The sequence below is a fragment of the Convolutriloba macropyga genome, chromosome 1 (genome assembly GCF_964194025.1).
Source record: "Convolutriloba macropyga chromosome 1, txConMacr16.3, whole genome shotgun sequence".
Classification (NCBI taxonomy): domain Eukaryota; kingdom Metazoa; phylum Xenacoelomorpha; order Acoela; family Convolutidae; genus Convolutriloba; species Convolutriloba macropyga.
The window spans coordinates 29,247,094-29,274,631 of record NC_134468.1 but is presented as its reverse complement, the minus strand read 5'-3'; the positions used below and the strand labels follow the sequence as shown (position 1 = coordinate 29,274,631).

General features: G+C 33.6%; 3 protein-coding genes across 5 annotated transcripts in view; 1 reads left to right on the top strand and 2 right to left on the bottom strand.

Annotated features, from left to right (window-relative positions):
* The window catches only part of LOC142337663 (uncharacterized), a 454,746-nt gene that overhangs the window by 46,445 nt on the left and 380,763 nt on the right, over positions 1 to 27,538 (top strand). The gene's annotated exons all lie outside the window — the stretch shown is intronic.
* Positions 1 to 27,538, bottom strand: part of LOC142337648 (uncharacterized) — a 422,288-nt gene that overhangs the window by 340,477 nt on the left and 54,273 nt on the right. The gene's annotated exons all lie outside the window — the stretch shown is intronic.
* On the bottom strand, positions 1,200 to 23,369 carry LOC142348063 (palmitoyl-protein thioesterase 1-like). Its single transcript, XM_075399233.1, has 5 exons — positions 23,064 to 23,369; positions 16,951 to 17,180; positions 10,029 to 10,163; positions 5,318 to 5,484; positions 1,200 to 1,465 (listed from the first exon to the last, which is right to left on the bottom strand). The coding sequence occupies exons 1-5, from the start codon at positions 23,283 to 23,285 to the stop codon at positions 1,293 to 1,295; spliced, it is 927 nt and encodes a 308-aa protein (XP_075255348.1). The 5' UTR covers positions 23,286 to 23,369; the 3' UTR covers positions 1,200 to 1,292.

Below are 27,538 nucleotides of genomic sequence, written 5' to 3'. Positions count from 1 at the left end.
GTTTGAATTTGAATCATTTTCTGTTTTTGTCCTGCCGCTTTTTGCTTTAAGCAGTTCTATGAGAAGAGAGGAGTTTTCGTATAGAAAAAAGTTTCTGTGTTGTTCTTTCGAAAATGCGGCGAATGAATACAAAACCGAAAATCATGATCAAGATCATTTTTCTGACCAAAATGGAAACCTTGATTTAAGTGTAGATTTTTATATTGTTTAATACGCGAAAACGGGGAGCATTGATTGGTTTTGAACAATTTTTATATTGTTGTGACGAACGCAAAAACTTTACTACTACAATCAGTTTTTTTAAATGAAAATACTATTGTTTATTTCTTAATGCTCTACTGCAACATGTATTTTATAATCAACTGCTTTTTTAACACTCGCTCTAGTATAGCGATTACTTGTTATAAAAATTGATGTCATAATTCCCAATCAAAAAAGACGTTTTTACGTTTATTGTTGCCTACGAAAATACTCTACCACGGCAACACAGAAGGCTGACGCGGATATTATGCAACTTCCATGCGATTTGTTTTTTGTGCAAATGATGACGGCAATTGAACAGTGGCAAGTGTTAAATTTTGTTAGCGGAAACAATAAACAAAACTGGCAGCTGCTTTTTCCGTGCCATCCTGAAGTTTCAATTGCTCTTCGACCAGCGGACACAAGTTTTCCGAGCCCTTACAATATCTCTTTCATTTAATCCAATGTTCACAAGAAAATTCCATTCTTTTTTCGTACTGTTTTCAAGTAGGAAAGAGAAAGCGTGTCTGAAATTAGATTATGATTTGCTAGAAAATAGACATTTTGCAACAACAGTGACGTCCTAGAAGTCAGAGTGTAAAAACTTGAAAACTTTCACTCCGTGTCCCATTTCTTTCGAAAACAGTTGCTTTCTTCCCGCAACTAATTCTTCAGAACAAAACTTGTTAATTAAATGTTTTTTCATGACTAGAATGGTGTAATCCTAAGAACATATAACAGTAGATGAGAGATTAGGCCAGCTCTAGGTATGTGTCATATAAGTTATCGCGCCAATTTCATAATTATTCTGCTATGGTTAATTCAGCTTCTGCAATCCGATTTATAACAGTTGAAGGTAACCTATGAATTGCCTCTCATTGCCCGTCTCACACCCTGTAATGATAAACACGGAGTCATCTATTAGCGGTATAATATGGACTGCTTTCTTACTAAAACTCTTTTTACTCGGAAAGATTTATTTAAAAATTTCGAAAGAATGCAGTTTCACAGGTTCTCACAATAAATATGCGATGTAATGATTTTCCCTTCATTTATTTAATGTATTTGTCAATGATGTCATCCAGGGCCTCTCTGGATATCTGGAGGTGGTTTCCTTTGATTGGGTATCTCACTAGTCTCCCCTCTTCGTCCATCTGCCTCAGACCCAGTTTGTCCTCAGTGTACAGTGTCGTGTTCTCCAGAGGGACAGTTATCTGTGCTTGACCTAATAACACGAAACACGTTTCGATTAATTACTATGTGCTTAAATTGATTGACGTATTGTCAAGCACCTAAAGGTTTGATTATATGATTTTAGTTCTTAATTTTGGTCTTTGGATCTTTGAGTTATATCAGTTCAACATGTCATCCGGCATGCATCTTGATATGAACATAGCAAGCCCCACAATCAGGTCATTGGCAAAATTTTCGGTCTTAAAATGCAAAATCTGTACTTTATAGTTATTTGCTAGTTGAAAAATCAGGTCATTGTTTCCTTAGAGCTTGACAAATTGTTAAATTGCGCAGTTTTTAAGTAAAAGGATTAGAAAACAAAATGACTATTTGTTGAAGCAAAGACATGCACTTTTGCAAGGCAAAAACAGTAAACTAATTAACGGGAAAAATCAGTCAAACTATTCAGTCTGAGTAAATTTTATACAGATGTTAGCGCAATAATATTAGATGTTTAGGGAATTTATGTAGCGCTACTGGTCATCATTTATAAGTCTATTCGCCCTCATGGCATTCTATGCTTTGCACTGTATTATACTGTTCTGAAAGAGACCACTGTTTCAAAAGATTGAAACTCTTTTGAGTTCTATTAATTTTCAATTTTTATGTAAATAATTTGAGTGGCTTCCGTCATAACGTTTCTTTTTGATACCGTTTTTTTGTCACACTGGCTATTACATAAGTTCTTTGTTCTCTTCCCAAAACAAATATTCAGTCTGTCGAATTCATTCAACTTTCACATTTTTTGTGCTTATGCCGCCTTTTAGTTGTTTTGCTTATTTTTTATCCTCTTTTGTAAGTTTTTTGTCTATTTTATGTGGACCAATTAATGTAAATGAATGCTAACAAAATATCGAGTTGCCTGAAGAAAATTGAACCTCGATTCAATATTTATGTATCCTTTATTACCAAGCTGATTTGTTCTAATTTAGTTAAAAACATTAATGCGATCCTTTAGGCGATCCTCACGAGACAAAGTCAGGGGTTGTGATGAGGGTTCAGTTTTTCTTCTTTCGGCATCAAAAATGACCAGCTGTACTCCAATTTTATTTTCTTATTTGGGAATGCAATTTTTGAACTTACAATTGCTTTCATTGAGAATATGAACATTTTTGGGGGGACTCAAAAATGTTAGTTTGGATTTTCACTAACCTAATATTATGAGACGCAATCAATTTCCAGCTCTTCGTTCAGTCTTTTTGTCATATGAATTTGCATTCTTTAGGGGAAAAAACAGTGTGATATGAGGCAACCAATTTTCCAATTTATTGAAAAAAATAATCATCAACAGATAGCAAAACTTTGAACATATATCCAAAATTACGGATCTTTTTCCCTGAGTACAGAAACAATTGCGGAACCTTAATTAGCTTTTGTTTTTTTTTCAAAATGGCAACTGCTTAAGTACGACTAAATTAAAGTTGGAAAATATTTTGATCTAATTCTTGAGGGAAAAATGGCGTCGGCACTGCAAATAATGGAGACAAAATGTTTGAGACATAAATGGACTAAAAAATGATTTGTTTGTTCAGTCAAACAGAAAATACTTTAGATCAAAAAATGCGAATTGTTGAAGAACGATGGCCTGATTTTTCTCTTGAGCAACAATTCAATTATTATAAAGGTTGTAGACATCAAAATTTTTCCCCAATGGTAGAATACAGTGCTTTGAAAATATCGGTTCTCAAAACGATTTTTAAGCTCTCGGTCGATCAATCAAATTCTCTTTAAACCAAAATGTACATTAAAACGAATGAATTTATGTCTAAATTCAGGCCATGCCTTTATACGATAAACGGTAATAACGCTGGACGAGTTTTTAGAACAAAGGGAGATCTAAATATTGTTTTTTTTTAAGATCATGAGTGCTAACAAAAAAAACATGAATTGAACCAATTTGATAATTTAAAGAAATTGATCACATCAAAAAATATCGCTCGTTTGGAGGTAATCAAACTCACAGCTGTTTTTATCAATATTGTGTAATTAATAATCGAAGTTCGTTTCCGCTTGCTACTCTTAATTGGATTTACAAGATAAGAGTAAGCTGCTTTTGGAGATTTTTTATTAAGTGGGAAAACTATGTCAGAAAAACGATGATTTTTGCAAAATAAAAAATCTACGGGATCAAAAATGTTGATTGTTTTTTTTCAGAAATTTTTATCCGAAATTTCTCTTATTAACGCGTTATTCTCATAAAATTTCTTTTTACCGATGAAACGTTTTTTTGGCTATTTTGCATTTGTAGTGCAGTTTTCTAGATTATCAAGAGAAAACTAAACTCTAGAAATCTTTCATAATCATAATTGAATTCAATTTCAACATTCAATTTCAATTTTAAACTTTAAATTAGTTTTGATTATTAGACTTAATTCTACACAAATCATGCAAAAACATTTGATATATGTTATTCCAAAAAGACTTCAAATTTTACATGGAGCATAAAAACACCAAGTTAGTCAGCCCTCGCTTAAACAATTTTTGTTAAATTTTCTTACATCGACGCAAGAAATAGACTGTCGTATTTTCAATATGTTGAAGGAACACAGCCCGTTTTTGACATTTTGACTTGATCAAAATTGCGGATCCGAATTCACCTAAGGACTGACTCTTGAATATGTAACAACTTTATTATTTCTTTCTTTGGATTTGAGGAAAATTATTGATAAATTCAAGGAAGTTCCAGCTGGACCTCTTAGATTCAATCTTTGATATCAGACTTCAGCTCTTTATCAAATGTTACTCTTAAGTACTAAAAACGAAACTGTCCCAAAATGTGCTAACGACCGATTACCAGAGCCGTTTTCTGCTTCCCCCAACATGATAAAATTATTTATCTCAATTAGCAAGAAGGCTGAAAATCATACGTTAGTTCATTCGGGCTAAAAGTCAAATGGCAAAGATGATACAGAAACTGTATGTTAGAGTAAGGCTTTTCGGTTTAATGAGTTATTGATGAATTAAAATGAAGTTGGCCAGCCATAGTATGACCATTATCAAAAAATGTAAGAAAACCTTGCTAAATTTACAAGCCTGTTAATAAAATAGCAAAACACTAAAACTTTGCACTAATATTGACGATGCCGTCAATTGTTCATCAGTACAACTTATATTGGACAGTTGATGTTTTTTTTACTATTTTTTCACGTTTTTTCGATTATTTTTGACATTTTTCCGGCTATTTTTTACGTTTTCTCGGCTATTTTTGACGTTTTATTCGGCTATTTTGTTTTTTTTCGGCTATTTTTGACGTTTTTTTTAAATAATTTTTACGTTTCTTCGGCCATTTTTAGGCCTTGTTCCGGCTATTTTTGAGTTTTCTCGGCTGTGTTTGACTTTTTTGGCTGTTTTTGACGTTTTTTGGCTATTTTTGCGTTTTATTGGCTATTTTAAACGTTTTTTTTTTACTATTTTTGACGTTTTTTTTGACGTTTTAGGACGTTTTTTGCCAGCCAGGACTTGGATTAAGACTTGCCAAGTCTTGGCCGAGTCTGACAAGCCTTAAATGTGTTATGATCATAGCTCTGAATCAGTACTGATACCTAGACTTGAAATTAGACTTGCCCAGTACTGATATTGACTTGGCGTTGAGTACGGCTGACGTGGTATTCAGATACAATGGTTGTGATTCTGCTATGCTAAGGGATAAAAAATTCATGCACATTTTAAATGAACTCTGTGACTGTGACACCTGCAAAAGCAATTACCTGGACTGCGATTGGTGTTGCGCGATTTGGGAGAAAAATTATCCTATCAGCTAAAGATGAAAATCCCACACAACAAACAAACAAATAAACAAACAAACAATCTGATCAAAAATACAAATGAAGTGTGCTTAACGTACCATCCTGGTAGTATCCAAACCACTCGGACTCTCTTGGCACCACCTCAGTGTCTTCAGTGAACTGGACCATGACAAAAGTGTCCAACTTGAGCAGATTCTCCTTGTACTCGTTGTTCTGCACTTTCTCGTTATTGATCTCTGCGATGAATATGTTGTCATCTTCATACCTGAATAATAAAATCAATCAGTCCTTCAAGTCCCAAAGTAGACTCACCATGAGCTGATGTTTGAAGAAGCTAAGAGGTCGAGACTTAATTTGCAAGTATAAGTTACGTGACTCTAATTGAAGTTAGTGAGAACTTCTGACAGGGATCGAGAACTACGTAAGAGGTTTGAGATCTTAAGCGATAACTCGAAATCTTAAGCGAATTGACCTCTGCAGAGTCACATAACCTTGCAGGGTTCAAAACGCCGGAAGGATTATGAAAGTCAAATTCTGGCCATCATATATAGGAACTTCTGGCATTTTAACTTTATAGTTTCAGGCACTGCAGACTTTCGGAATTTCAAAAACCTGCATGTTCGTGTTTTAACTTGAGCTTCCTCTCCATTTGTACAACTATTCGAGTCTGTTGCGTTGCTGTAAAAAAGTCTGCCATGATTTTGTGTATTTTTGTGATGTGTGTTTTATCACTTAGTTCAAAGTAATGTACGAGGCGAGGATTGTTTCAAATAGCTCAATAATTCCAATTGAATTATAGACTCCACAACATTACTGCACTAGGAATCAGGTAATTGTTAGTAGCACATCCAGGAACCACCGCCCAGACTGAAATCAGCTGAGAATAAAAAGCCAATAAAACAAAGTAAGCCCTTCAATTTGCGACCAATTTGTATGACTAGTTTCACCGCACAATTTTTCGGCGAGTAACTGATATTGGGCACTGTCATATTGAGATCATTATAATTCAATATTTAAATTCATTATAATTCAATTTTTAAATTACTATAACTAAAAAAGAGGCTCGGTAATGTGCGATCACACATGATGTTCCGACCCCGCTCAACCTAGTTTTTGACTTAATTGACCACCAAATGAGGAACAGATAGAAAACTTTCAAATAATCTCTTACTGTTTGAAAATAGTTGGTGTATCCATTCAAAAAATCGCTTTAAGCTCTAATCACTATACAAATGAAAAATTAACTCATTAGAGGGCCAATTGTACATGCCATTAAGGAGAGCAAGACATAAGACAAACATCAAAATAAAAAAAAACGACGAGCATTACTTACAACCTAAACTCAATGTCTATCTATTTTTTCTGATGCTATTTTGAAAAATTCTGATGCTATTTTGAAAAAGTCAAAATAACATCAGATAAAAAGTAAACTAAACTAAATGACTTGCATTTCGTCAGAAAAGATATGAGGAACTGTCTTTATTGAGACAAATTAAAAGGTAGACAGAAAACAAAAAGGCAAATTTCGAAAAAGCATTTTCACCTTTTTAAAACAGTTAAATTTAAAGTCATGAAAGCAACTAGCTATCAACTGAAATCTGATATTGGCTTCGTTTATAACTTCATACTATTTTTGAATAAAATAAATTGCGCCTTATTTCAGCTTCTTTAATGTTCTAAGCGATTTGCCACTAATGTGATATTAATGCATTGATCCGACAAGACAGCAAAATAGGACCTCAAATAATTGAAAATTTTAATAAATAAATAGATTTATGAAAACATGTAGTATCAACGATAAAAACCATTGTTTATAACGACAGCAAAAAAGACTACATTATGGTTCACTTGAAATTGACCTGTCTGTTCATTGGCCTCACCTTGCACGTAAATCTGAGCTTTCAGTAATTGATGTTTGATTTGAAATCATTCTGGTCTGTAACTATCATAAAAACAAAAAAGGCAAAAGTTCTTCAAAAAAATGTACCAAGCCCCCTTACAATTCAATTATTTTTTGAACCACAAAATTCCCCAATTAGACAAAAACTGTTCCTGCTTTTGTTGGTTCTCCATTAAAACAAAATTGTTTCAAATTTTACCGAAAAACTAATTTGACAACAAAGACATTATATCAAAAAAATGACGAGTTTTGGATACTTACTGAGTTAAATTACCAAATAACCATTATGTGTCAACTGAAAGCAACTGATAGCTTTTAACAGCTACTTGAATACCAAATTAGACATTTGAATAAATAGACTCAGTCATAAGATTGAAAAAATGTCGTTAAATGCTGTTAAAACTCAAGAATAAATTAAAAATATATGAAAACAACTTGTCAGAGCCATTAAAACCACGAGTTTGACTGCTAAAACAAAATATTTGTTCATTGGATCTTATTGGATACAAACGGATCTTTTTTCAAATGAGCTTTTGAATGAAAACAGACTTTCTTGTATTGGGAATGTAAGAAATGAGAAAAGTATTTCATATAAGACACCCAAAATACAATCCGAACATTTTTCATTGCAAATATCAACGATGGGACAAAAACTGGCCTTGCTATCACTTCACGGCTTTTTGAAAACGCAAATGTGCTAACAAATTGCGCAACAGTTTTTTTTTGGCAACACTAAAATCCTAATATATCGAGAAAAAACTATACACTTTTTTATCAGTTTAAGTTAGAGAGAGACCGCAACAATACTACTTCCTGAAAATTTTCCTCCAATATCAATATAGAAAGATTGTGTCAGCAGTTTTGATGTCTGCATCAACGATCAAACTGAAGAAAGTGACGCAAATAGGCATATTTGATGCCATTTTTTTGAAAAAAAAAACAAAAAGGCTGAATTTTCAAAAATTTTAGTTGAAAATTTTGCAAACTTTTGGTTCAAACTATTCATCAACTTTTTTCTATCTTTAAACGTAATTTAAATTAGACCATCTTCAACAATTTTTTGTCATATTTGTGCAAAAATTGATCAAAATGAAAACAAAAGTTACAATAAATGTGAACAAAACAACGGAATTTATGCTCTCGTTCACATTTTTTAAGTCTTTGTATTTCTTCGGAAAAAAACCAAATTCAAAGAAAAATCTTCTGATTTTCAATTTCTACGCCTGACAAACTTTCTAATGATACCACTCACAATCCTATACGATGAATACATCGATCGGCGAAATGGGACTGAACAAAAAAAAAACCCCGTTGAGTATATAGTTCCTCACCCGGTCGGAACACCAAGGACAAATTTGAGTGATTTAGGAAAGCAAAAATAAAATAAAACAAACAGTCTGCCTAATAAAAACCAGTGTCTTGTCACTAAAAATACAAGCAAAAGATGAATTAATATCGAAATATTGTTTTATGAAGGTTCTTTTTCATCGGCATTCATTGTGAACTGATTGTCTTCAAATAAATTTATGTTTTCGTCAAACGCTTCCAATAATTTCCAAATTTGTTGCTATTGACAAATTTCCAAAGTGAACCAGAACAATATATATGCAACTTGAACCATCACATATTTTAGTGAAAAGCCGTTAACAAAATAAGAGTAGTTTTGAAAATGTGCACCGGGGAACAAAGTGGCTAATTGCCTTTTCATCTGAAAAATCTGAGCCTATTTTACCACATTGAAGCTTTTTGTTAAAAGAGACGGCAGATGAGGTCAATTGTCAATTTTTATCTTGAAATATTCTGTTTCTTTGAAAAACATTTTGTGTAATAGATATTCTAAAGCTTTAGATTCTAAAGCTTTGGCAATGTTGATTCAATAAAATAGCTGCAGTCTTGTTTTAATTTTCCATTTTTTCTGTTATTTTCTGCTGTGAAGATAGTAGACGACATGGTCTGTTGAAGACTCCTTGTTGCGAAAACCAAACTTTTTCTTGTTGAACAGTTTGAGTTTTCCAGGGATAAAGGTCTCCAACACTTTTGCAAAGTAGGGTGCACTGATTTTAGACGATATATTATTGCAACACTCTTTGTGAATTGGTGGTATGGGCATATTTTAAAACAATACAGAAAACCCCGGGTTGAATTTTTCCGCCCAAAATGACGTAAGAGTGGGGCTGCAATGGGAGGATTTTTTAAGGAAAATGCAGCTCAAAACTCTTACATCTTTTTGGGCTGCATTGGGCTTCCAACGGGGGTAAAATGTTGTAAGAGTGAGGGGGTAAAAGACAAATTAACCCCCCACTCTTAAATCTTTTTGGTCTGTCAAGGGGGTAAAACGATGTAAGAGTTCGGGGGTAATTTCTCCATTACCCCCGAACTCTTATATCGTTTTACCCCCATGTTTTGTGTACACTCACTCAGTTGCAGGATTTTCAGCTTTGATAGCCTATACGATGACCTATAACGCACTCGAAAAATTGTTTTTGTCCTGATTATCATCTATACAATATTTCAATCCAAGGAAATTAAATTTAAATTCGTCGATCCTGTTTCGGACTTTTTTTGTATTCCATGAGACAGAATGTTCCTTTACACGTGCCCGTTTCCGCAAAAACTTGATTGAAGGCGTTCTTGATGGGTTTTTGTGGCAGTCCTAGTCGAGAGGTCAACATACCAAAATAAAGTGCGCTAGCGAATTTGTTCTTGAAAATACGACGTTAGACACAAACTAGCCGCAGAATCTTCCTGGGTCAAATGGAAAGACCATCGACTGATCGTTTCTAGTATACTCCATCACGTAATTTGGACCCAAGATATAACCCCCCCCGCCGCCTCAACTTCTTGGCTTTTATCATAGCATAATCTAGCGTGGTTCTAGTGATCACAAGCAGCTAGATTAATGGTGTTACTTCTGTGGATCCCGTGGGTCGTGCCAATACTCTGCTTGGACACTGATGTTCTGCACTGGGCTCAGATACAACAAATCTGTGGCCAGGTCACGTGCAGCATCACAGAATGTGTTGTTAGGTCCACACTGGGGAAGACTAAAAAAAGAAAAAAAGCAAGATAAAAGCTCTCGCTTCCCGTGTCGAGGTGTCAGCACGCAAAATTGATAAAAAAAATGTAAGATTCGAGTAGAATGCGGTGCCATAAATTTTGCTATTGTCTTTTTTTAAAAACGTGTTTTACATTGGGATCAGGGATTTATTCAAGTGAAACTAAACTTGGAAGTTTCCTGAAGCAACTGGAGTCTAAAGTGCCACGATTTTCGATATAGCTTGCCTAGGAAAAAAGTTGGACTTTCACGATGCTCTTAGGGCAATTTCGTTATTGTCCTTTCTTAACGAAAAGATTTTTCAATCTCGTCAAGGAATAATTTAAATGAAACTAAACTTTTAGCCATTCTGAGAGAGAAAATGTATGGCACCTGGATTGACGTTTAAAAAAGCAGCCTTGTTGATGGTTCGGTTAAGAAATGTGAAAGTGTGAAAAGATGATCAGATAAAAATTAGCGTAAAATTTTCTACAGAAAGTCTCGTACAGCCAATGCCAATAAACCAAAAAGTGTTACTGACGTGACAGCTGAAAAAAAATCAATCTTCTGCGAGCAGAAAATCCGGGTTCTGTCAGGTTTTGCGGTGAATAGAGATGAAAGAAAAACTTTTTTAACTGCAAGATCATGTCTTTTTTAGCGTTTAGCGTTGAATTTTTGTAAACTTTGAATTTTTCTAAACGATGTATTTTACTTGCATTTTCGGGCATACATTTTCTTTACTGCATCCAGTTGGTAGCTGTGAGGTTTTTGAAACCGCTACCAGTATAATGCGGTGAAAAAAAATCCACTGTAAACACTGCGTTTCACTCCCAAAAGATGCTGGTTCTTTGCAAAAATTTTTATTCATTAAATTTCTTACATGAATCTTTGACGAAAGCTTGATACTGCTATGTGCAAAATACTCCTCCGCAAACAGGTAACCTGAGTTTTTCGACGGCCGTATTAGTGGGCGACGATAGATATAATAAATAGCACCAATCGCAAGGGTAGTTGTAGAAAAGGTGGCATATAAATAATATAATGAAAATTAGTGCCAACGCATAATTTAAGGGCTTTTGAAAATTTCATGTGAACGGCTTTTATAAGCTTCTACCGGTACCGAAATAAAGCTACTTTCAGATACAGCGGCTGCGACTCGGACAAATTAAAAATTAAAAATCTGGGAACATATACTCAGAAATCCAGTTTTGGTAGAGGCGTATCAAACTTTTTTTTTTGAGAGAGAGAGAGAGAATTAAATATTTCTCCATTCTGCGCTTAAGTTATAGTAATAACACTTTGTGCTGATCCAAACAAAACTTTTGGTATTAACCACTTTATTTTTCAAATGCTATTAAAGACTGTTAAAACTTCAAAAAATTTTATCTCAATTCTGACAAATTTCTCTAATTCGCTGTTTCTAACAAAAAATCGGAAAGAAATGTGGAAGAAATGTGGATATCCTAAGTATTGAGTAGTTTTTTAACTTTAATTAACTTTTAATTTCCTCAATCCAAAAACAAGATAATACCGTTTAAAATGATTAAAGCAACCAGTTTACATAGTGTAAAACAATGTAAAAAGTTCCTTTGAAACTTTCCAATTTTGCTTAGTTTTTTGTCTAGGACCACTATGATCAGCAATTTTTTAGGATTCAATCTACCAATTCGATCTTCACATGAGCAAATACACATACAAAAAGAACAAAACAATTTTTCAAAAACATTTTCTGTTTTTGTTTTGAATTTTTTCTACGCTAATTCGCATTGATGATAATTGCTCAGCTCAACAACAGTATTTTTTTCTGTAGTTTTTTGCGTATCAGGCGTGTTCAACAATGTATCGTTTTATTAGAAGAAAAATTGATAGTAGAAGGTAAGTATCGTTTCTAACTAAATTTTAAGAAGGAGGCTCGGAAATGCGCGTTCGCACATAGAGTTCCAACCGCGCTCATAACATTTTTGGCTTAATTATCTATCAAATGAGATAGCGATAAAAACAACCCAAAAATTCAAGGATTTTTTTAGAAAAATTGGTGTATGGACATGAAGATCGCCTCCAACGCAAATATTCCGCTGGAGTAAAAAACGCCGCATTAGATTGATGCGTTCTGCCATTAATAGGAAAGCGAGGCAAGACAAAAAAACAAAATCAAGAACAAAGCGTCAAGCCGAACAGCAAAATCAAACAACAACAACAACAAACATTAATTACATCCAAAACTTTATGTCCATTTAAAAAAAAACTTGATAAAAAAGTCAAGCTAGCGTCAGATGAAACTAAAACTAAAGAAATAACTTGCACTTATTCGAAAAGATATGGGACCAGTCCATAATAAGGCAAAAAATGATAAGATAAAAGAACAAAATAAGACAAAATAAGGCATAATAAGACAAAAGAACAAAATCAGCAAAGTTAAAAAGAAATTCAAGTTTTTGAAAAACAATTAATTTCAAAAGCAATGAAAACCATTAGATATCAACTGAAAACCTTCAAAAGATGTTTAAAAATCACCTATGCCTCTAATGTCTCTACAGGAGGGCTTAAGACCTGTCAATATTCAATTTTTAATGCTGTTTTTAGAAGAACGGCAAACAGAGACAACAAAAAAATTCATTTAAAACTTGCGAGAAAAAGTTGTCAAAGCACTAAGGCCATATTTCACCCCTAAAAAATGTTTAGTTGCGCTTTTTTTCAATAAAATCAAAAATGTGGTATGTGATCTCTCATTAATGAGACAGGGTAAAAAAAACAAAAAATAGCAGAAGAGGAAAAATTAAGAAACACTTATGTATTCTTCGAAAACAACTATATTCAAAGTCATGAAAGACATTATCTACCAAAAAGAAATTAGTAAATAGGTACGTTTGTTCTTCCAAAAGAAGCTCTTGAGATATGATTTTTCAGATTCTGCCTTTCGTCTACAAAAAGAACGTCAAATATAGACAAAAATCAGTTCACCTTTTTTGTGAAAAACCGTGTCGAAGCCAGTAAATGATAACGTATTCTTTCAAATCTTTAGAGTTTGTACACTTGCACCTTTATTTGATAACAAAATGATCATATAGGACCTGTATTCAACAAGACTAGGTAACAAACAGACAAAAAATACAAAAATGCAAAGTTGAACTGATTTTTTTATTTTTGAAAACAATTGTTTTCAAAGTCATGTAAGCCATTAGCTATCATTTCAAATCTCAATATAGATTTATTTTCTCCATAAAACACAACGAGACCTGTCATTATCCAGGAAAATTCATACGACTAAAAAGACAATGTGAAAACTATAGTTAAATACAAATGAAAAAAGAAATTCTTCGAGAAAGGGTTGCCGAAGCCGTTAAGACCATAATCTATGCCTCTAAAGACTTTAATATGTTTTTGTCCCTACTTTGAACGTCAATGCTAGAATTTGTGGACTATTGTGTTATTAATAGAATAATGTAAAAAAACGAGAAAAAAGCCTAAAAAATGTGCTAACGCCTAAAAAATAAAAAAAAATGTGAAATCTAGTAGTATCAAAGCCAGAAAAACCATAACTTAACACGTATTACTGCAAATAAGATTAAATTTTATATCCGTAGGAGGAGGGGCTAGAAAAAGCATTAATTTATTGCTGACAGTAAGCTACAAGTTGACCAAAAAAGGAGAAAAATTGTCTCAACGTTCAATAAGCCGTTGTTTATATAAAAATTAAACGTTTTTAAAAGTCTAAGCGACCATTTTGTTTGGTTAGAGAGACTAGATGCACTATTTAGGAACTGCTTCAGAAGCCATCTAGACCTATCAGCAGTGAGATTTGATTTGAAGTGTTTGGTTCCTTAATTAACGAATTTAAAATATTTTTTCTTAAAAAAAGACCGACGGACTACAATCCGAATTATGTTTAGATTTTAACAGTGCAATATTGGACCAAAACCAACGTTTCTATTAATGTTCGTCCATTAAGAATACTCAATTGTTTTCAATGTTAAGATTTTGATAAGTTGGTAGTTAAGAGATCAAAAATAAATGCTGCGTTTTCAATACTCATGGAGTAAAGTTGGTAAAAAACGGCAAAATTTCAATTCCAGACTATTCTCAACGGATGTGGAAGTAGCCCTGACTCCTTTTGTAGCTTAAAAAGATTGTGTTAGTTGTTTTTGGTTGCGTACTTTTGGTATATTTAATCAAAGTGTACTAAAGAAGCTTTTTTCGGGCAATTTATGATAGAAAAGGATGAATTTATGTATTTAGCCAAACTTTTATCCAAAAAAATTGAATAAAAATAGTCAACAAAACTTTTTGGTCCTCTAAAATGAAATCAACAGTACTATCATTAACATTTTTTTTGCATATTCTAGCAAAATTGACGAATTTTTAGGCAAAAATTCCGGAAAGTGTGAATAAAACTAAGGAAAATTAGTCTAATATTCACAAAAATCCGCGTTAACTCGCTCTAGAAAAAAATCCTTTCAACTCCATATTCTGCGATGGACGGGCTCTTTAATGGTACCTCTCAGAACTTTCTACGATGAATATATCGACCGGTAAAAATTGTCTGAACAAAAAAACCCATTTGAGTATATAGTTCCTCCCCCTCAAGAGAGTCGGAACAAAAAATGGCGATTTTATTTTGATAGTTTTATATCCTCAAAATGGAAATTAGAACGCTTAAACTTAGAAAAGTTTAAATTAGTGAACCCGGTGCGTGACAATGCTTCCGAAATGCGCCAGCAAAACAAAAAGGAAAATTTTGTTCAACTGTCTTAAATAGAAACATTATAAGCTAAAGAAGGTACCAGAAGTTTTAAAAGCCATTGGCAATTTAAAAATTAAGGGTAAATAAAAAACTATTTATTAATCGGCATAGCATCGAAATAAGCCAACGTTGCTAAATATAAATGAATTTTTTTCCAGACAAAGTTCTGTCTAATTTTCTGCACTGAATTCATAAACTGTTGCTTTGTTAAAGATCTTTTCAGTTAGAAATTAGTTTTATATAAAAATAGGTTTTGGTTCTAAAGAAATAGCAATTTTTATTTTTCCGTTTTTCAGTTTCTCGGTTGTTTTGACATCTGAGGTCTTCTTTCTCAAAAAACTGCCAATACAGACAGTTTCTGTGTGTGGAATTTTACATTTAACTATATCGGATTTTAATTACCAAAATTGTTTATTTATCTTCTAATTTCATTAATCTAGATGCAGCTCGAAGAAAACTTTTCATGCATAATACATACCACCAACATTCAATTTTACATTATAAGGAAATTTCCGCCCATGTAGTAAGATTTAAAAACTTATTTTGCAATCTAATCCGACTCATCTAGCCATGACTTTTATTATGCCAATTTACAAATAGCTACGTGCAATGTGCAATGGTGATTCTGAATATCTCGGATAGATCGCTCTGAAAACACTTCTTTTTGTGGCAGGATGTTACTATACTGAAGTGAACAGATTCCTCGCCATAAAATTTATTCGTTCACTTCAAACTTTCCAATGAGTGACAATTTTAACTTAAACATTCAAACAGTAACACAGGTTAAAGAGAACAATTTTAATTTAAACACTAACACAGGTTAAAAAGAACAAGAGATTTATAAATATTATAAACATTTATAAACATGATTATAATTAAACTTTTGATTTTTTGTTTTTTTTTGTTTTTTGTTTAGTTTTTTGTTTTTGTTTATCTAAAGGCGCTCTCCTGGATGTTCAAAAGCTGTTACATGCCTCTTGTTAGGTGACTTCTACTGACAAAATATGCGTTGATTCAAAAAAGGACAAAAAGGCAGATTTTATAATTGTTTTTCTTGAAATCGTACATTCATTTATCAATAAATCATTTTCAAACAAATTCTGCTCAAAATATGAAAAAATTGCTCTGTTCTCTGAGTTTATAACATACAGTTTATGCGATGATCTTCAGTCGCCAATGCATCAAAAAGATGGAGGAAAGGAAACAATTTTAATGACGAAGAGAATGCGCTTTAATGTTGCCAATGGAGGTTTCACTCAGTTTGGTTTTTTTGTCTCTTTAAATGTTCTTGTAAGTTGTCTTTAAGTCAATTGAAACTAGAAGGAACGATGCTTATTCTCAAAGATAAAAAGGTCGAAAGGAACTCTTTCTTCTGTGTTTTATTTTATACATAACCTCTCTATTTTCTCGTTGAACGTATATATACGTTTCAGCTGTGCTAAGCTAGTGTGGAGCACGAGCCAACACGGGTTTTTAGAAGCGCTGAAATTATATAAGAAATATGATGAGAGCCGCTGAAGAAAAATGTATTTCATCGGCAAAATCTTAAATACTTATTTATCTACTTAATGTGATGACAAGTGGTAAATTTACGTAGGAAATTCGCTGTCAATTCAGCACATTAAACGGATAAATATAAAAGATTCATCCGACAATCAGCGCATATCTTTTGTAATTTTTTGGAAAAACTTTGCGCTATTAATCAAAGTTGAGCGAAGTTAAACGAGGTAAGTGAAATGAGAAAATTTGGTTTTTACTTACACGTAGACTGTTACGATGCAGTAACTAACCTTCCCAGTTCTGGAGATATTAGGTTTGAGGTTTGAGTCTTCGGGTCCTACCCATTATACCCCCCCCACGAGGTCATAGTCCCCATTATCGCATGTTTACCATGTGGTAAGGGGGGGGGGGGAGGTATACGTTATGTGACCACTAAGGTGGGTGGGGTCCGGCCATAATGGGAATAACCCGTTTCTTCCGGAATGTAAAATTTGTCTAGCAGTTGCTGTTGGGAATACGTGTTTTTGGCAAAAAATATCATAACCAGCAGTCCTACCCAAAGACGCCTTGATGTTGTCCCCCGAAAGTGATGAGATTCTTGATTGGAGGATAGGGACACCTCTGGGCAACTGCTCTGAGGAACTGACCCCCTTGAGAGAAACCCATGGCATGATAGCCATTGGCGAGTTTGGAGTCATTTTGGATTTTGTCACACACGAAAGACACCTGCTTGTTCACATTCATGATAAAGCCATGAAGGAAATCCTCGACAATGTTGTCACCAACCTAAAATGGTCATTTGAGAGCTCATAATGCCTGCTTGTTTTTGGCAATAAAATAATTCGCTCAAAATGTTCTTTCTTGATAACCCCGGTCTAATATCTTACCTAAATTCATCTCATTTTGTCGTAATCGTAAGCGTTGAAGGGGTTATTTCACCAGTTTAAACAATTATCTATTTATTGAGGTTGAAACTAGTTTTTAAAATAAAAAACCAGCTGGATTTGTTTCAAATAACGCTTTTTAAGAAAACTACTGTGCGTGTAGTTCTAGTCGCTACTCAAGCATATTCGAAAAAAGTGCACATGCAACTACTATGAAGAATGAGCAACTACGTCGACTAGATGTCTATCTACTGCAAATTTAATAGTAGGCATCCACGCAATTATATCCTGCAAGCCCGAAATGAAGAAGTTACGTCCACTATTTTGTTTAGCTAAAATCATGTAAAAACAAATTTTTACCAATCAGTAATTAGGATGAGTTTTCGTTAAAGAATCTTAGTATTTGCACTACAAATGAAACTTCAGTTTTCCTTGTTGAAATTAATCCAGTACAATTTGATTGTAAAAACATTTCAACGCTCTACTGCTAATACTAAAGAAGACTTTCAAAAACCTTGATTTAGAGACTCTCGAACACAAAACTTTCATTTTTAAACCATATCATAGTGATCTTTTCAAAATAATAGCCGGATTGTTTTTAAAGAAGAGCATTGAAATATTTTTACAATCAAATTATACTGGATTAGTTTCAACAAGGGAAAACTGAAGTTTCTCTTGTAGTGCAAATACTAAGACACTTCAACGAAAACTCATCCTAACTACTGATTGTGCTGAAACATCTCCTAATTTTGTTCCACCTATGAACTGTGATAGAGCCGTCGAAAAAAATTATCGATATCTGAGTCTGGATTTATTTTCATTTTGAAGATTCCGACAACGATGAAATATACTACCCTAAACGGCACATGAACGAAAGCAAAATTACAAACCGAAAGGAAATTACCCTTACCTTTCCATATACGTGATAAAAACATTAACGAGTGCCAAATAGAGTTTTTCTAATTGGTCACAAAAAGTTTTGGCTAAAAATGATGCCGATAAAATCTTTAATCGGACGGCCTCTGGAAGATTTGACTGTTGTTTTTAAGACTAAAGGGGTCTTTGCCCGCTGAGAGAGCAAAAAGGCATCCGCATTTGCACCACTGAGAAAAAACTGGCGCAAATCTTAGAGTAATAGTTAGAGTAATAGAGTAATCGTGCCCCCAGAAAAGCAAAAAAAAAGTTATTAGTGACCAGAGGTGATTGATTGTGGAAAATTGATGAAGCGTTGGTTTCAGTACCAGACTCTACTTTGGGAAAAAATTTTATGGATTTGGATTAAGATAAATTTTCCCAAGAGCTACAAAACATCAGAACTAATAAAAAGCATCTGAAAAAGACAAAAGTGAAATTTGATTGATTACCGATATGATATCTATTGACGAGAGAAGAAAGACGCAATTTGGGCGGTGGTTACTGGCTGATGCGAGCTGTCGTAAGAAGCGACAAATACGTTGCTTCATTTTTGAGAAAAATGATTTAAAATTTCTCAGAAATACATAAAAATTGAGCTACCTAGGCATCCACAATGTGCAATGGATATTCTTCGAAATCCCTCAAACTGTCAACCAATTGGTTAGAAAACTCACAAGTCAGTCCCCAAAGAGCAACCTGCATCTGCACCTCACTCCAAGAGCCTTGATTCGTTTAGGTTAATTTTTACAAAAACGTATATCCAATAGGTGTTACACGTCCAAAAATGTCATGACTTGAAAAAAGATACGTCACCAGTGAGAGAAAGTGCTAGACTTGCCTCGCGCCTTGTCCACTGCTCGGGTCATGGTTATCTGCAGCTCCCATACCTGTTTTAAGCCTGTGTTTGTCTCTCAAAGAAATTTGGGTTGGCGTTCAGTACGAACTTGCATTAAAAGTTAAAGACTTTGACATAAATTGCCCATTTTGCTCTTCAGCACTCTGGATGAATTCGGTGACCACGCTGTTGTATGTCATGGACGTGGGGACGTCCGTGACATACAACAGCAAGACATGATATAATGCAAGATATGATTCAAGGCAGGGTCACAACAACTTGTTGGATATCTGAATTTTCTCTAGTATTGGAAAAACGAAACATTTTTGCTCATAGCAATTCGCAACCAGGGCAAAATTTTCTTGCACGTCGAGCCATCTTGCTGCATTTAATGTTACAGTGACTTCTTTTTTGCAACCGAACATTATGCAAAATGCGGATGAGAAGTCAGATTACGCAATTGCAGCAGCTGAGGATCCAAACTTTACAGTGCGTTAGAAGAAATATTATCTGCAAGGTATTTGTTTTGAGCCGTTGGCTGTGAATTGTCCTCAGTTTTCAACAAAAAACATTGAAACAAATAGCATCCATTTCAAACAGTCGAAGCTATCAGTCAGAAGGGTTTTTTTTGCTTTGAATAGCTGTCACAGTCACTCTCAGTAGTTGCAATTCGTAGGTGAGCGGTAATGATGCCAGCCGCGCATCATGAAAAACTCTGATGAACTTCAAACTCACTAATGGTAAAATAATTCTTCGAAAGCATCTGATTTAAAGTAATGGTGATCAGGTATGTGCCCTTTCGTGATTAATTGAGGGGGGCGATTTCGTTAGTTGAGCCAGTCAAGAGAAATATTTCAGAACATATTCCTCCAAGCACGAGTTTATATTTTCACTTGATCAAATTGGACAGCGTAAAAACAACATTTCATGCGTGGAAAAATGAAATAGACCAATTAAATGTGATTATTTAAAATTTTGATCAGCTCTTTTGATAACCATAGTTGTGTTAACCAATTTAATTGTCAATTAAAATCCTATTGCATTTGTTAAACAAATTTTTAAAAATTACGAATCAGTTTTGCGTTATTTTTGGTTTAATTACTCAAAAACAATGATACTTAACAATTGCTCAAGAATTTTGAATGGCCATCTAAATTACTACAATAGTGGTAAAAGCCAATAGATTTCACTGAATAAGATTAAAATTAAGGCCTACGATTCAACCGGGGAAAATTCAAGCGAATATGACGGCACTTGAAACTTCGAGTTCCAACCGTAGTGTTCATCGGAGCTTTCTTCGAGAATGCATTTCAAGCAAAAGTTGAATGAGCTGTGGTATGATATCTATACAATTGCTATCATGCTAAAAGCATATAATGCGGTCCAACTGTCAGGCACGTATTAGATGTTAAACTATTGGGCACGCAAAAATTTTTGGAAGTTACTCACCTTGCAATTCTCGACACACAATTGTCTTGACGAACAGTTGATGAACTAGCTACAAATTTGACATATAAACAAGGAGGCTTGTTAATGTGCGTTCGCACATGATGTCCCGACCCGAGCTCATCTACATTTTTGACTTAATTGTCAACCAAATGAAGAGATAATCAAAAATAGAAGTTTGAGTTTAAAAAATCTTTACATACCCAAACTTCTAATTCAATTACATAATGCCATGCCTCATTACAGCGCTCACAAGATCTGCTATTAAAGTACTGCGAGAAAAAAAAACAACAAAGTCAGCAAAAACAAAAATTTCACAGCAAAAACTCAATATCTAAATATAAAAGGACATAGTAACAACATCAAAATGCAATTAGATACAATTTGAGCTATACAAGCTTACTTTTTCTCAATTACACGGCAGATGGGATTTTCCCTTAATGGGACTAGGTAAAAAGTCGACAAAGAGACATAATGAGGAAAAAATCAAACATCAGTCCACCTTTTTAAAAACCACTTCACGGAAAAAATTCGTGATAAATTTCTTAAAAAGTAATTACAAAAAGACCTTTATTTGCACAGAATAAGCCATAGAAATGAACTAAAGTTGTAGAAAAACTGAAAAAGAAAAACTAACAAATAGAGAAAACACAAATTATTGAAGCCATTAAAATAATTAGCTTTCAACTGACTGTTGTTTCGCTTATTTCAATTCTTTTTTTTTACTAAATCAGCAAAAATTATACTGAACGATTAAATAATTTGACTCGGTACTTATTTGAAAATCATTGGGATCTGTTATTACTGAAATCTGCTAAAAAAGAAAAATAAAGAAATATTTACCACTCACACAACTTTTACGAATCAACTTATACGAAACAAAACATCAATCACAATATAATTTTAATAGAAATGTTAATTTTGGAAATACATGGAATTGAATTGGGCCTCTCAGTGACGAGAATAAGTTAAAAGTTGACGGAAAGAACAACAAAAACAAAAGAATTTGAAAAGTTTTTGAAAACAAAATATATCCTAAAGCTTAAAACTCTTCGCTGAAAAATGACTGCCTCGAGACAAATCGTTTTTTAAATCTTCAATTCGGAGCTGATGAGACTTCTAACCATTTTACGACTACAAGAAAATTTTTAAAAAAGCAGTCAAGGTAAAAAAATTCAGAGAAAAGAATCGAAGCCATTTAGAATTGAGTTCTTCAGTTCAAACTTTATTTTTGTTTTTTTAACAGAGAGGTGATGCTTGTTGTTTTGAACAATATGACTTCAAAAAATTGACAAAGATGAACAAGTATATCAGATTCAAAAATATTTTGAAAAAAAAACTTAATATCAACTCCATTTATTATCATAAAACCAATAGTGAGAAGTCGAAATTGCTATCCAAACATTTTTTGGCTGCAGTAGAAAATGAAGAGATGCTGTGATTACTGAAAGTGACTTACAGTTCAAAAAAATTTGGGGTCGGTTAATTTTGCAAAAAAAAATTAGTAATTTTTGTCAATGTCTTAACAGCCAATAGCTGTCCACTCAAAGCACTAGATAGATTCACTTAATGCTCATTAGCAACCATATTGCACTTTTAATCAAGGATTCTACGCCAGAGGACTATAAAGTTTTAGTAAAAAACCCCAAAAAGAAAATCAAAAATTCATTAAAAATTACGAAAACGCCAAAAGAAAACTAGAACGATTCCTAGAAAACGGATATTTGTTCATTGGGCTTTATTTGACTGTAAGTGAAGTTTGTCATTAACGGAATCTCGATATGAAAAGTGACTAGTCTAAAAGTGACTTTAAAAAAACCAAACAAATGCAAAAAGTTTTCTAAAAAAAACAGCTCTCAAATCCAATTCGAGTTTTTTTTGTGGTAAACTTACACATGAAACCAAAACTAGCATTTTTTGTTGCCTTTCGTTTATTAGGAATGCATAACTGTTTGATTTAGTAGCATGAAATGTAATCTTGAATTAATAGTTTTACAGAAAAAAAAATTATTTTGAACGAAATTATGTCAAAAATGAACGAAATCATGCCAAGTGTCGTGTGTTCAGACAAAACTTTAAAACTCAAAAACTCCTCGAAAAAGCGAAATTCCAGAAAATCTTTTTATTTTCGAATTCTACGCTGGACGAGCTTTTTGATGATACCACTCACATTTCTCTACGATGAATATATCGATCGGCAAAAATTGTCTGAACAAAAAAAACCATTTGAGTATATAGTTCCTCCCCCCACAATTGGCGTCGGAACAAAACTTTTCTGATACCGCTCAAGGTTACTCTGGTCATTTATGGGTAGGTTTTGAGCTTTCTACAAAAATTTTGTTCATTTGCATTAAGCTACAAATAAGAAATTGTAATAAATAGGAAAATAGATGCACTCTGCTTAAATTGGGAATAAAAACTTTGACATATAAAAAGAAAGCTCTTCATCAAAAAGAGTTGATCATTGCTGGATTCATCAGATAGTTCTCTCCTGACCAACTTTTGATCGTGATATGTTAAGCAGTGCTGTTCTTTTACTCCTGTTCTCTTACTCTTGAAGTCTTTCACTGTTTTGACGGTGATACTTACCATGATCGAGTAGACATAGATACCAGGCACTTGTCTCTCTATTTGCCTCTTTATAGAACCCATACTGAGAGGGTTGCAACAGATGTCACCCATTCCATGCCACAGCACAACAGGTGTTGTCTCATTAGCCTCAAATCTCTTCGGGTGATGCTTCGCTTTAGAAACGACAACCGAGTAAGAAATAGCCACCAAGGCCAAAAACTGCAGTAAGCAGCGAATCATGTTCTTTACTGTTACAGATTTATGATGGGAGTGGAATTATTGTTAAATTTAATCTGCGCAACTTTTATCTGCTAGTTCAAATACCTCAACTCACGTTTACAATGAATTCTTTCTTATGCTGTTTCGAATCATAGCAACCCGATACGAACAAAGAGTATTGAGATTTGACATGTAATTTAACACGCAAGCACTCGTATTACTAAGGAACCTTAAATAATTTTAAAATATCGACATTCGAGTTCAAACAACAAAACGCTTCTGTCAACGAAGGCACACAAAAAACAACTACAGTGTATGCCCACAATTCAAATATTTCGCCAGAATCCCCCTTTAAAGATTTGATCGAAAGATGCAAAAATGACCAGAATTGAAGCGGAAATTTCAACGAAACACGAACAAAACCTCTTTTTTACTATGTAATCACACGTGCTCTGTTACTAGGGGTGCAGAGGGGTACTAGGGGGGGGGCACAAACCGAAAAGATCCAAAAAATGTTACATTTAAAATGTTTGAAGCCGGTTTGAAACGTTCGAAAACGGTTCCAGGAAATCTTGATCGCTTACTAAATTACGTCATTTATGAAAAACAAAACACTGCAGCCTATCTAAAAACACATTCCAACTATACGATATAACAATCTTGATTTATTATTCGCATAAAGACAAACGTATACAGTAACAAAAATGCAATATAACTAGTTCCCTACTTCCATACTATTTCACGCCAGTTCTTTTTTTTTATCTTATACTGATTCTTCATTAACGCTTAATATCTTCATTATCTAAGTAAGACTTGATGAAATCTTTTGCATTTTTTTTATACCTTTATCCTGCAGGAAAAAAAGATACCTGAAGAATATGAACAACAACATATCGAAGCCCTCATCCACTTCTGGATTTTCAAGTACTGTTAGTGCTAGTTTTCAATAACAAATTGATGATTTTGGAGCCAAAATATCAGGTTGGAATGAAATTTTTCTGCAAAATAAAAAAATTGAGCAACTATAAAGCAAACAAAAAGAAACGACTGAGATACCTCGCGCTCAAGAACGCTATGCAAGCAAGGGTTGTGTAGTTGTGTTCAATTTCTCATTTGATCCCCCTGATGGCAGATACGTATTGTATTAAGCAACACATTGAAATTTTTAAGGGCTGTTTGGGTGTCATTCTGAATGAAGATCAAATTAAAGAATGCCATATTCTGCCTGGAACTGGTTGCTCGGGTTTTTTCGCATCAGTGATCGTTACTCTCATTTATTTCGAAAAATAATTGGGTGTATAATTGTCGGCGCAAATTGAAGCAACAAAAAAATCAAGTTAATTGCAAAAATATCTTTCTAAATCAACGTCTTTCCAAATTTGATGATTAGATCAAAGCCGAAGCAACAAAAGAAGGCTTTGTTACATCTACTAAAACTGCAGTGTCTCCGTTCTTGTCAGGAAGACCGATAACTCTACATCATACGTGACGGTGAAAGATCTTCAAGAGTTAGAGACCATTGCTCCGCAAGCTGTCAAAAAGTCATTTGGTGGCGACAAAAGGTAGTTTGCTGGAGATGATGATAACGAATCTGATAGCCCGATGGCTTTCTGTAACAAGTCGCCAAAATGCGAAGAAAATGAACATGTTTTGAAGTAAACTTGGTAGTAAAGACTCATGACGAACGTAATCATTTCTATTATTTCAACGTTATAATGCTCAAACTTACGCAAAAAAATTTCAGTTTTACAATTCTGTGAAGCCTTGAAGCAGTTTTAAAGGTTATTAAGCGGGTTTGGTCATTAACCGCGACCATTTTCAAGCATCTTGAGAGCAAGAAGACACTAGATTTGTTTCCTCCCTCTAATGTTAATTTCAGGTGTTGTTTCTTAAGTAATTTTCGATAATCGGGCATGCGATATAGGTATCTTTGACTAAGATATCATTTTTAGAATTATATCGACATTTTACTTTGACAACATTCTTCTTAATTTTTCAAAAACTTCAGCTTTTTGCTTCACAGATTCTTGTTTCTCTCCATGCGATATCTTCAGGACAGTAACAATTTTCTGCATTAAATTCTGCACTAAATTAACAAAACATTTCTTCCAAAAAGCATTTGATATTCACAGCTTTGTGGAGCAAGTGGAATCATATCTCATCTTTTAATTTTTTCCTTCCATTCTCCAACCTTTTTGCAACTTTTTTGTATTCTCAAACGTCAATTATCTGTTCTGGATGTGTTTGTTAAAACGGCTCGTTTGATCCAAATTTCTGCAAAGCTTTCAGGCAGTTGCAGAATGAAGGGATAAAACTCAACTGATTTTTTTCCAAACCAAAATCTAGATCTGAAATTTGTTTTTCAAAAAAAGATTTTCATCCTCAATACTAATTTTTATCAAGATCATGAGCAAAATTTTTATTCTTTTGCAAAATACTAGATCACTTAGAAAAAAATTTGACGAATTTAATTTGTGAATATATGGTTTAGCCATTAAATCATCAGTAATTTGTCTTACGGAAACATGGCTAGCTGACGATGGAGGCACTGACTGCTACCAGTTACCCGGTTATCAAAAAATAATAACATGTAACAGAAAAACAAAGGGAGGGGGTTTGTCGTTTTTTGTTAAATTCAATATAAGATGGCGCCCTTATTCCAAATTAGAAACAGTCACTGTCAAGCGCTAAGTTGATTGATATTAACGTATTAGTCACAAATATTTACGTAAAACCAAATACTTCAATTTGGAAAATTTCTAAGATAATAAATGATTATTTAGACAATATCCAAATCAGACCCAAAGTTCGCCATTTTCTCTGTAAAGATCTCAATGTTGATCATAGTAAACACAATAACAGAGAAAAATCTTTAAAAAATTAATTTGATGCATTTCACTTGTTCTTTTGCGAGCGATTAAGCTACCACAGGAAAAGTTCAAAGAGTTTGATACCATCGATATCGCCTATTGCAGTCATATGGTTGAAAATTCAATTTCGAAAACAACTATCAGTGACTATTATATAATTCTATATGACATGAAAATAGACAATCAACTTGACAGAGAAGTGGAATCAGTCTTCTAAACCTAGCTATGGAACAATCTTGATGACCCGTTTAATGCATCAGAATTGAATTTCAAATTAAGTCACAAATTAGGTAAGCAAATTTTCTGAAAAACGAAACAAAAACAATTAATTCAGATTTCTTACAGTTTCACTCATTAGTTAACGAATTATTTAGCGAATTCATTCCTACAAAAGTTGTTCATCACAAAAAACTTGAGAATGGGTTGACAAAGAATTTAAAAGTTTGGCTGCCCTTAAAAATTCTCTCTATTAACAGTTTCTGCAAGAGAAAACTGAAATAAAAAAAAACTAAAAACAACCAAATCAGAAACGGACTGCAAAAATAATTTTAAAAAATGCCTTTGCTATCAAAAGGAATTTGATTTGACACTAAATTAAATCCAAAAAATTCTTCCAAGCGGTACGAGATGTAGAAGAAAAATTGAAGCTACAACAAAAGTCGATGAAAATTGTGTTGAAACTATTAGTAATTTTCTTGCATCTGTGTGAGCCGAGCTTGCCTCCTGTTGCGCTCGTGAAAATTTAAATTTAAGGACCAATAGTTTCAAATTTTTAGTGGTACGCTATTTCGCTTCTGCCACTGGTCAGCAAAATACCCGAGAAAAATTTATCTGAACAATTTGCAGCTTTTCGGAAAAAACAGTATTCTTTCACACAAAAAACACGGCTTACGGAAGAAATTATCAAATGGACATGCTTTACTTAGTCTGACTTCGGATTTTCGAAAATCTTGCGACATGAAGACAGCAGTTGAAAAGGCGGTGTTCTTAAACCTAAAAAAGCTTTCGATACGATGAATCAAAACCAACTTCTTGAAATGTTTTATAATTTAGGTTTCAGAAGGCCAATACATGAGTTTTTAATATTATACCTTTTATCAAGAAGTCTGAGAGCTAAAATAAAGGGGAAGATCTCTGAACCAAAACGCATTCACTTCGGAGTACCACTAGGCTCAGTACTACGTCTCTTGCTTTTTATTCTTTACGTCAATGAAATAACGAGAGCTTACTTAGGGTCAGCTGGATATAATACTTTTTGCTGACTATATTGTACTCATTCAAAACCATTCTACTGACCGAATTGGTTTCTTCCAGATTGGTGTTAATGATGTTGTCGTGTGGTTGAACAACAGAAAATTGTCCATCAATTGAAAAAAAATTTGAAGTTCTTTCCAGCATGCACAA

Excerpts from the sequence above, each read along its gene's own strand:
- LOC142348063 (XM_075399233.1), bottom strand. The coding sequence starts at position 23,285 with ATGATTCGCTGCTTACTGCAGTTTTTGGCCTTGGTGGCTATTTCTTAC. Across the intron at positions 17,181-23,063 it reads TCTATGTCTACTCGATCATG|GTTGGTGACAACATTGTCGA; the intron begins GTAAGTATCACC and ends TGACCATTTTAG. Across the intron at positions 10,164-16,950 it reads CAACATCAAGGCGTCTTTGG|TCTTCCCCAGTGTGGACCTA; the intron begins GTAGGACTGCTG and ends TTCTTTTTTTAG.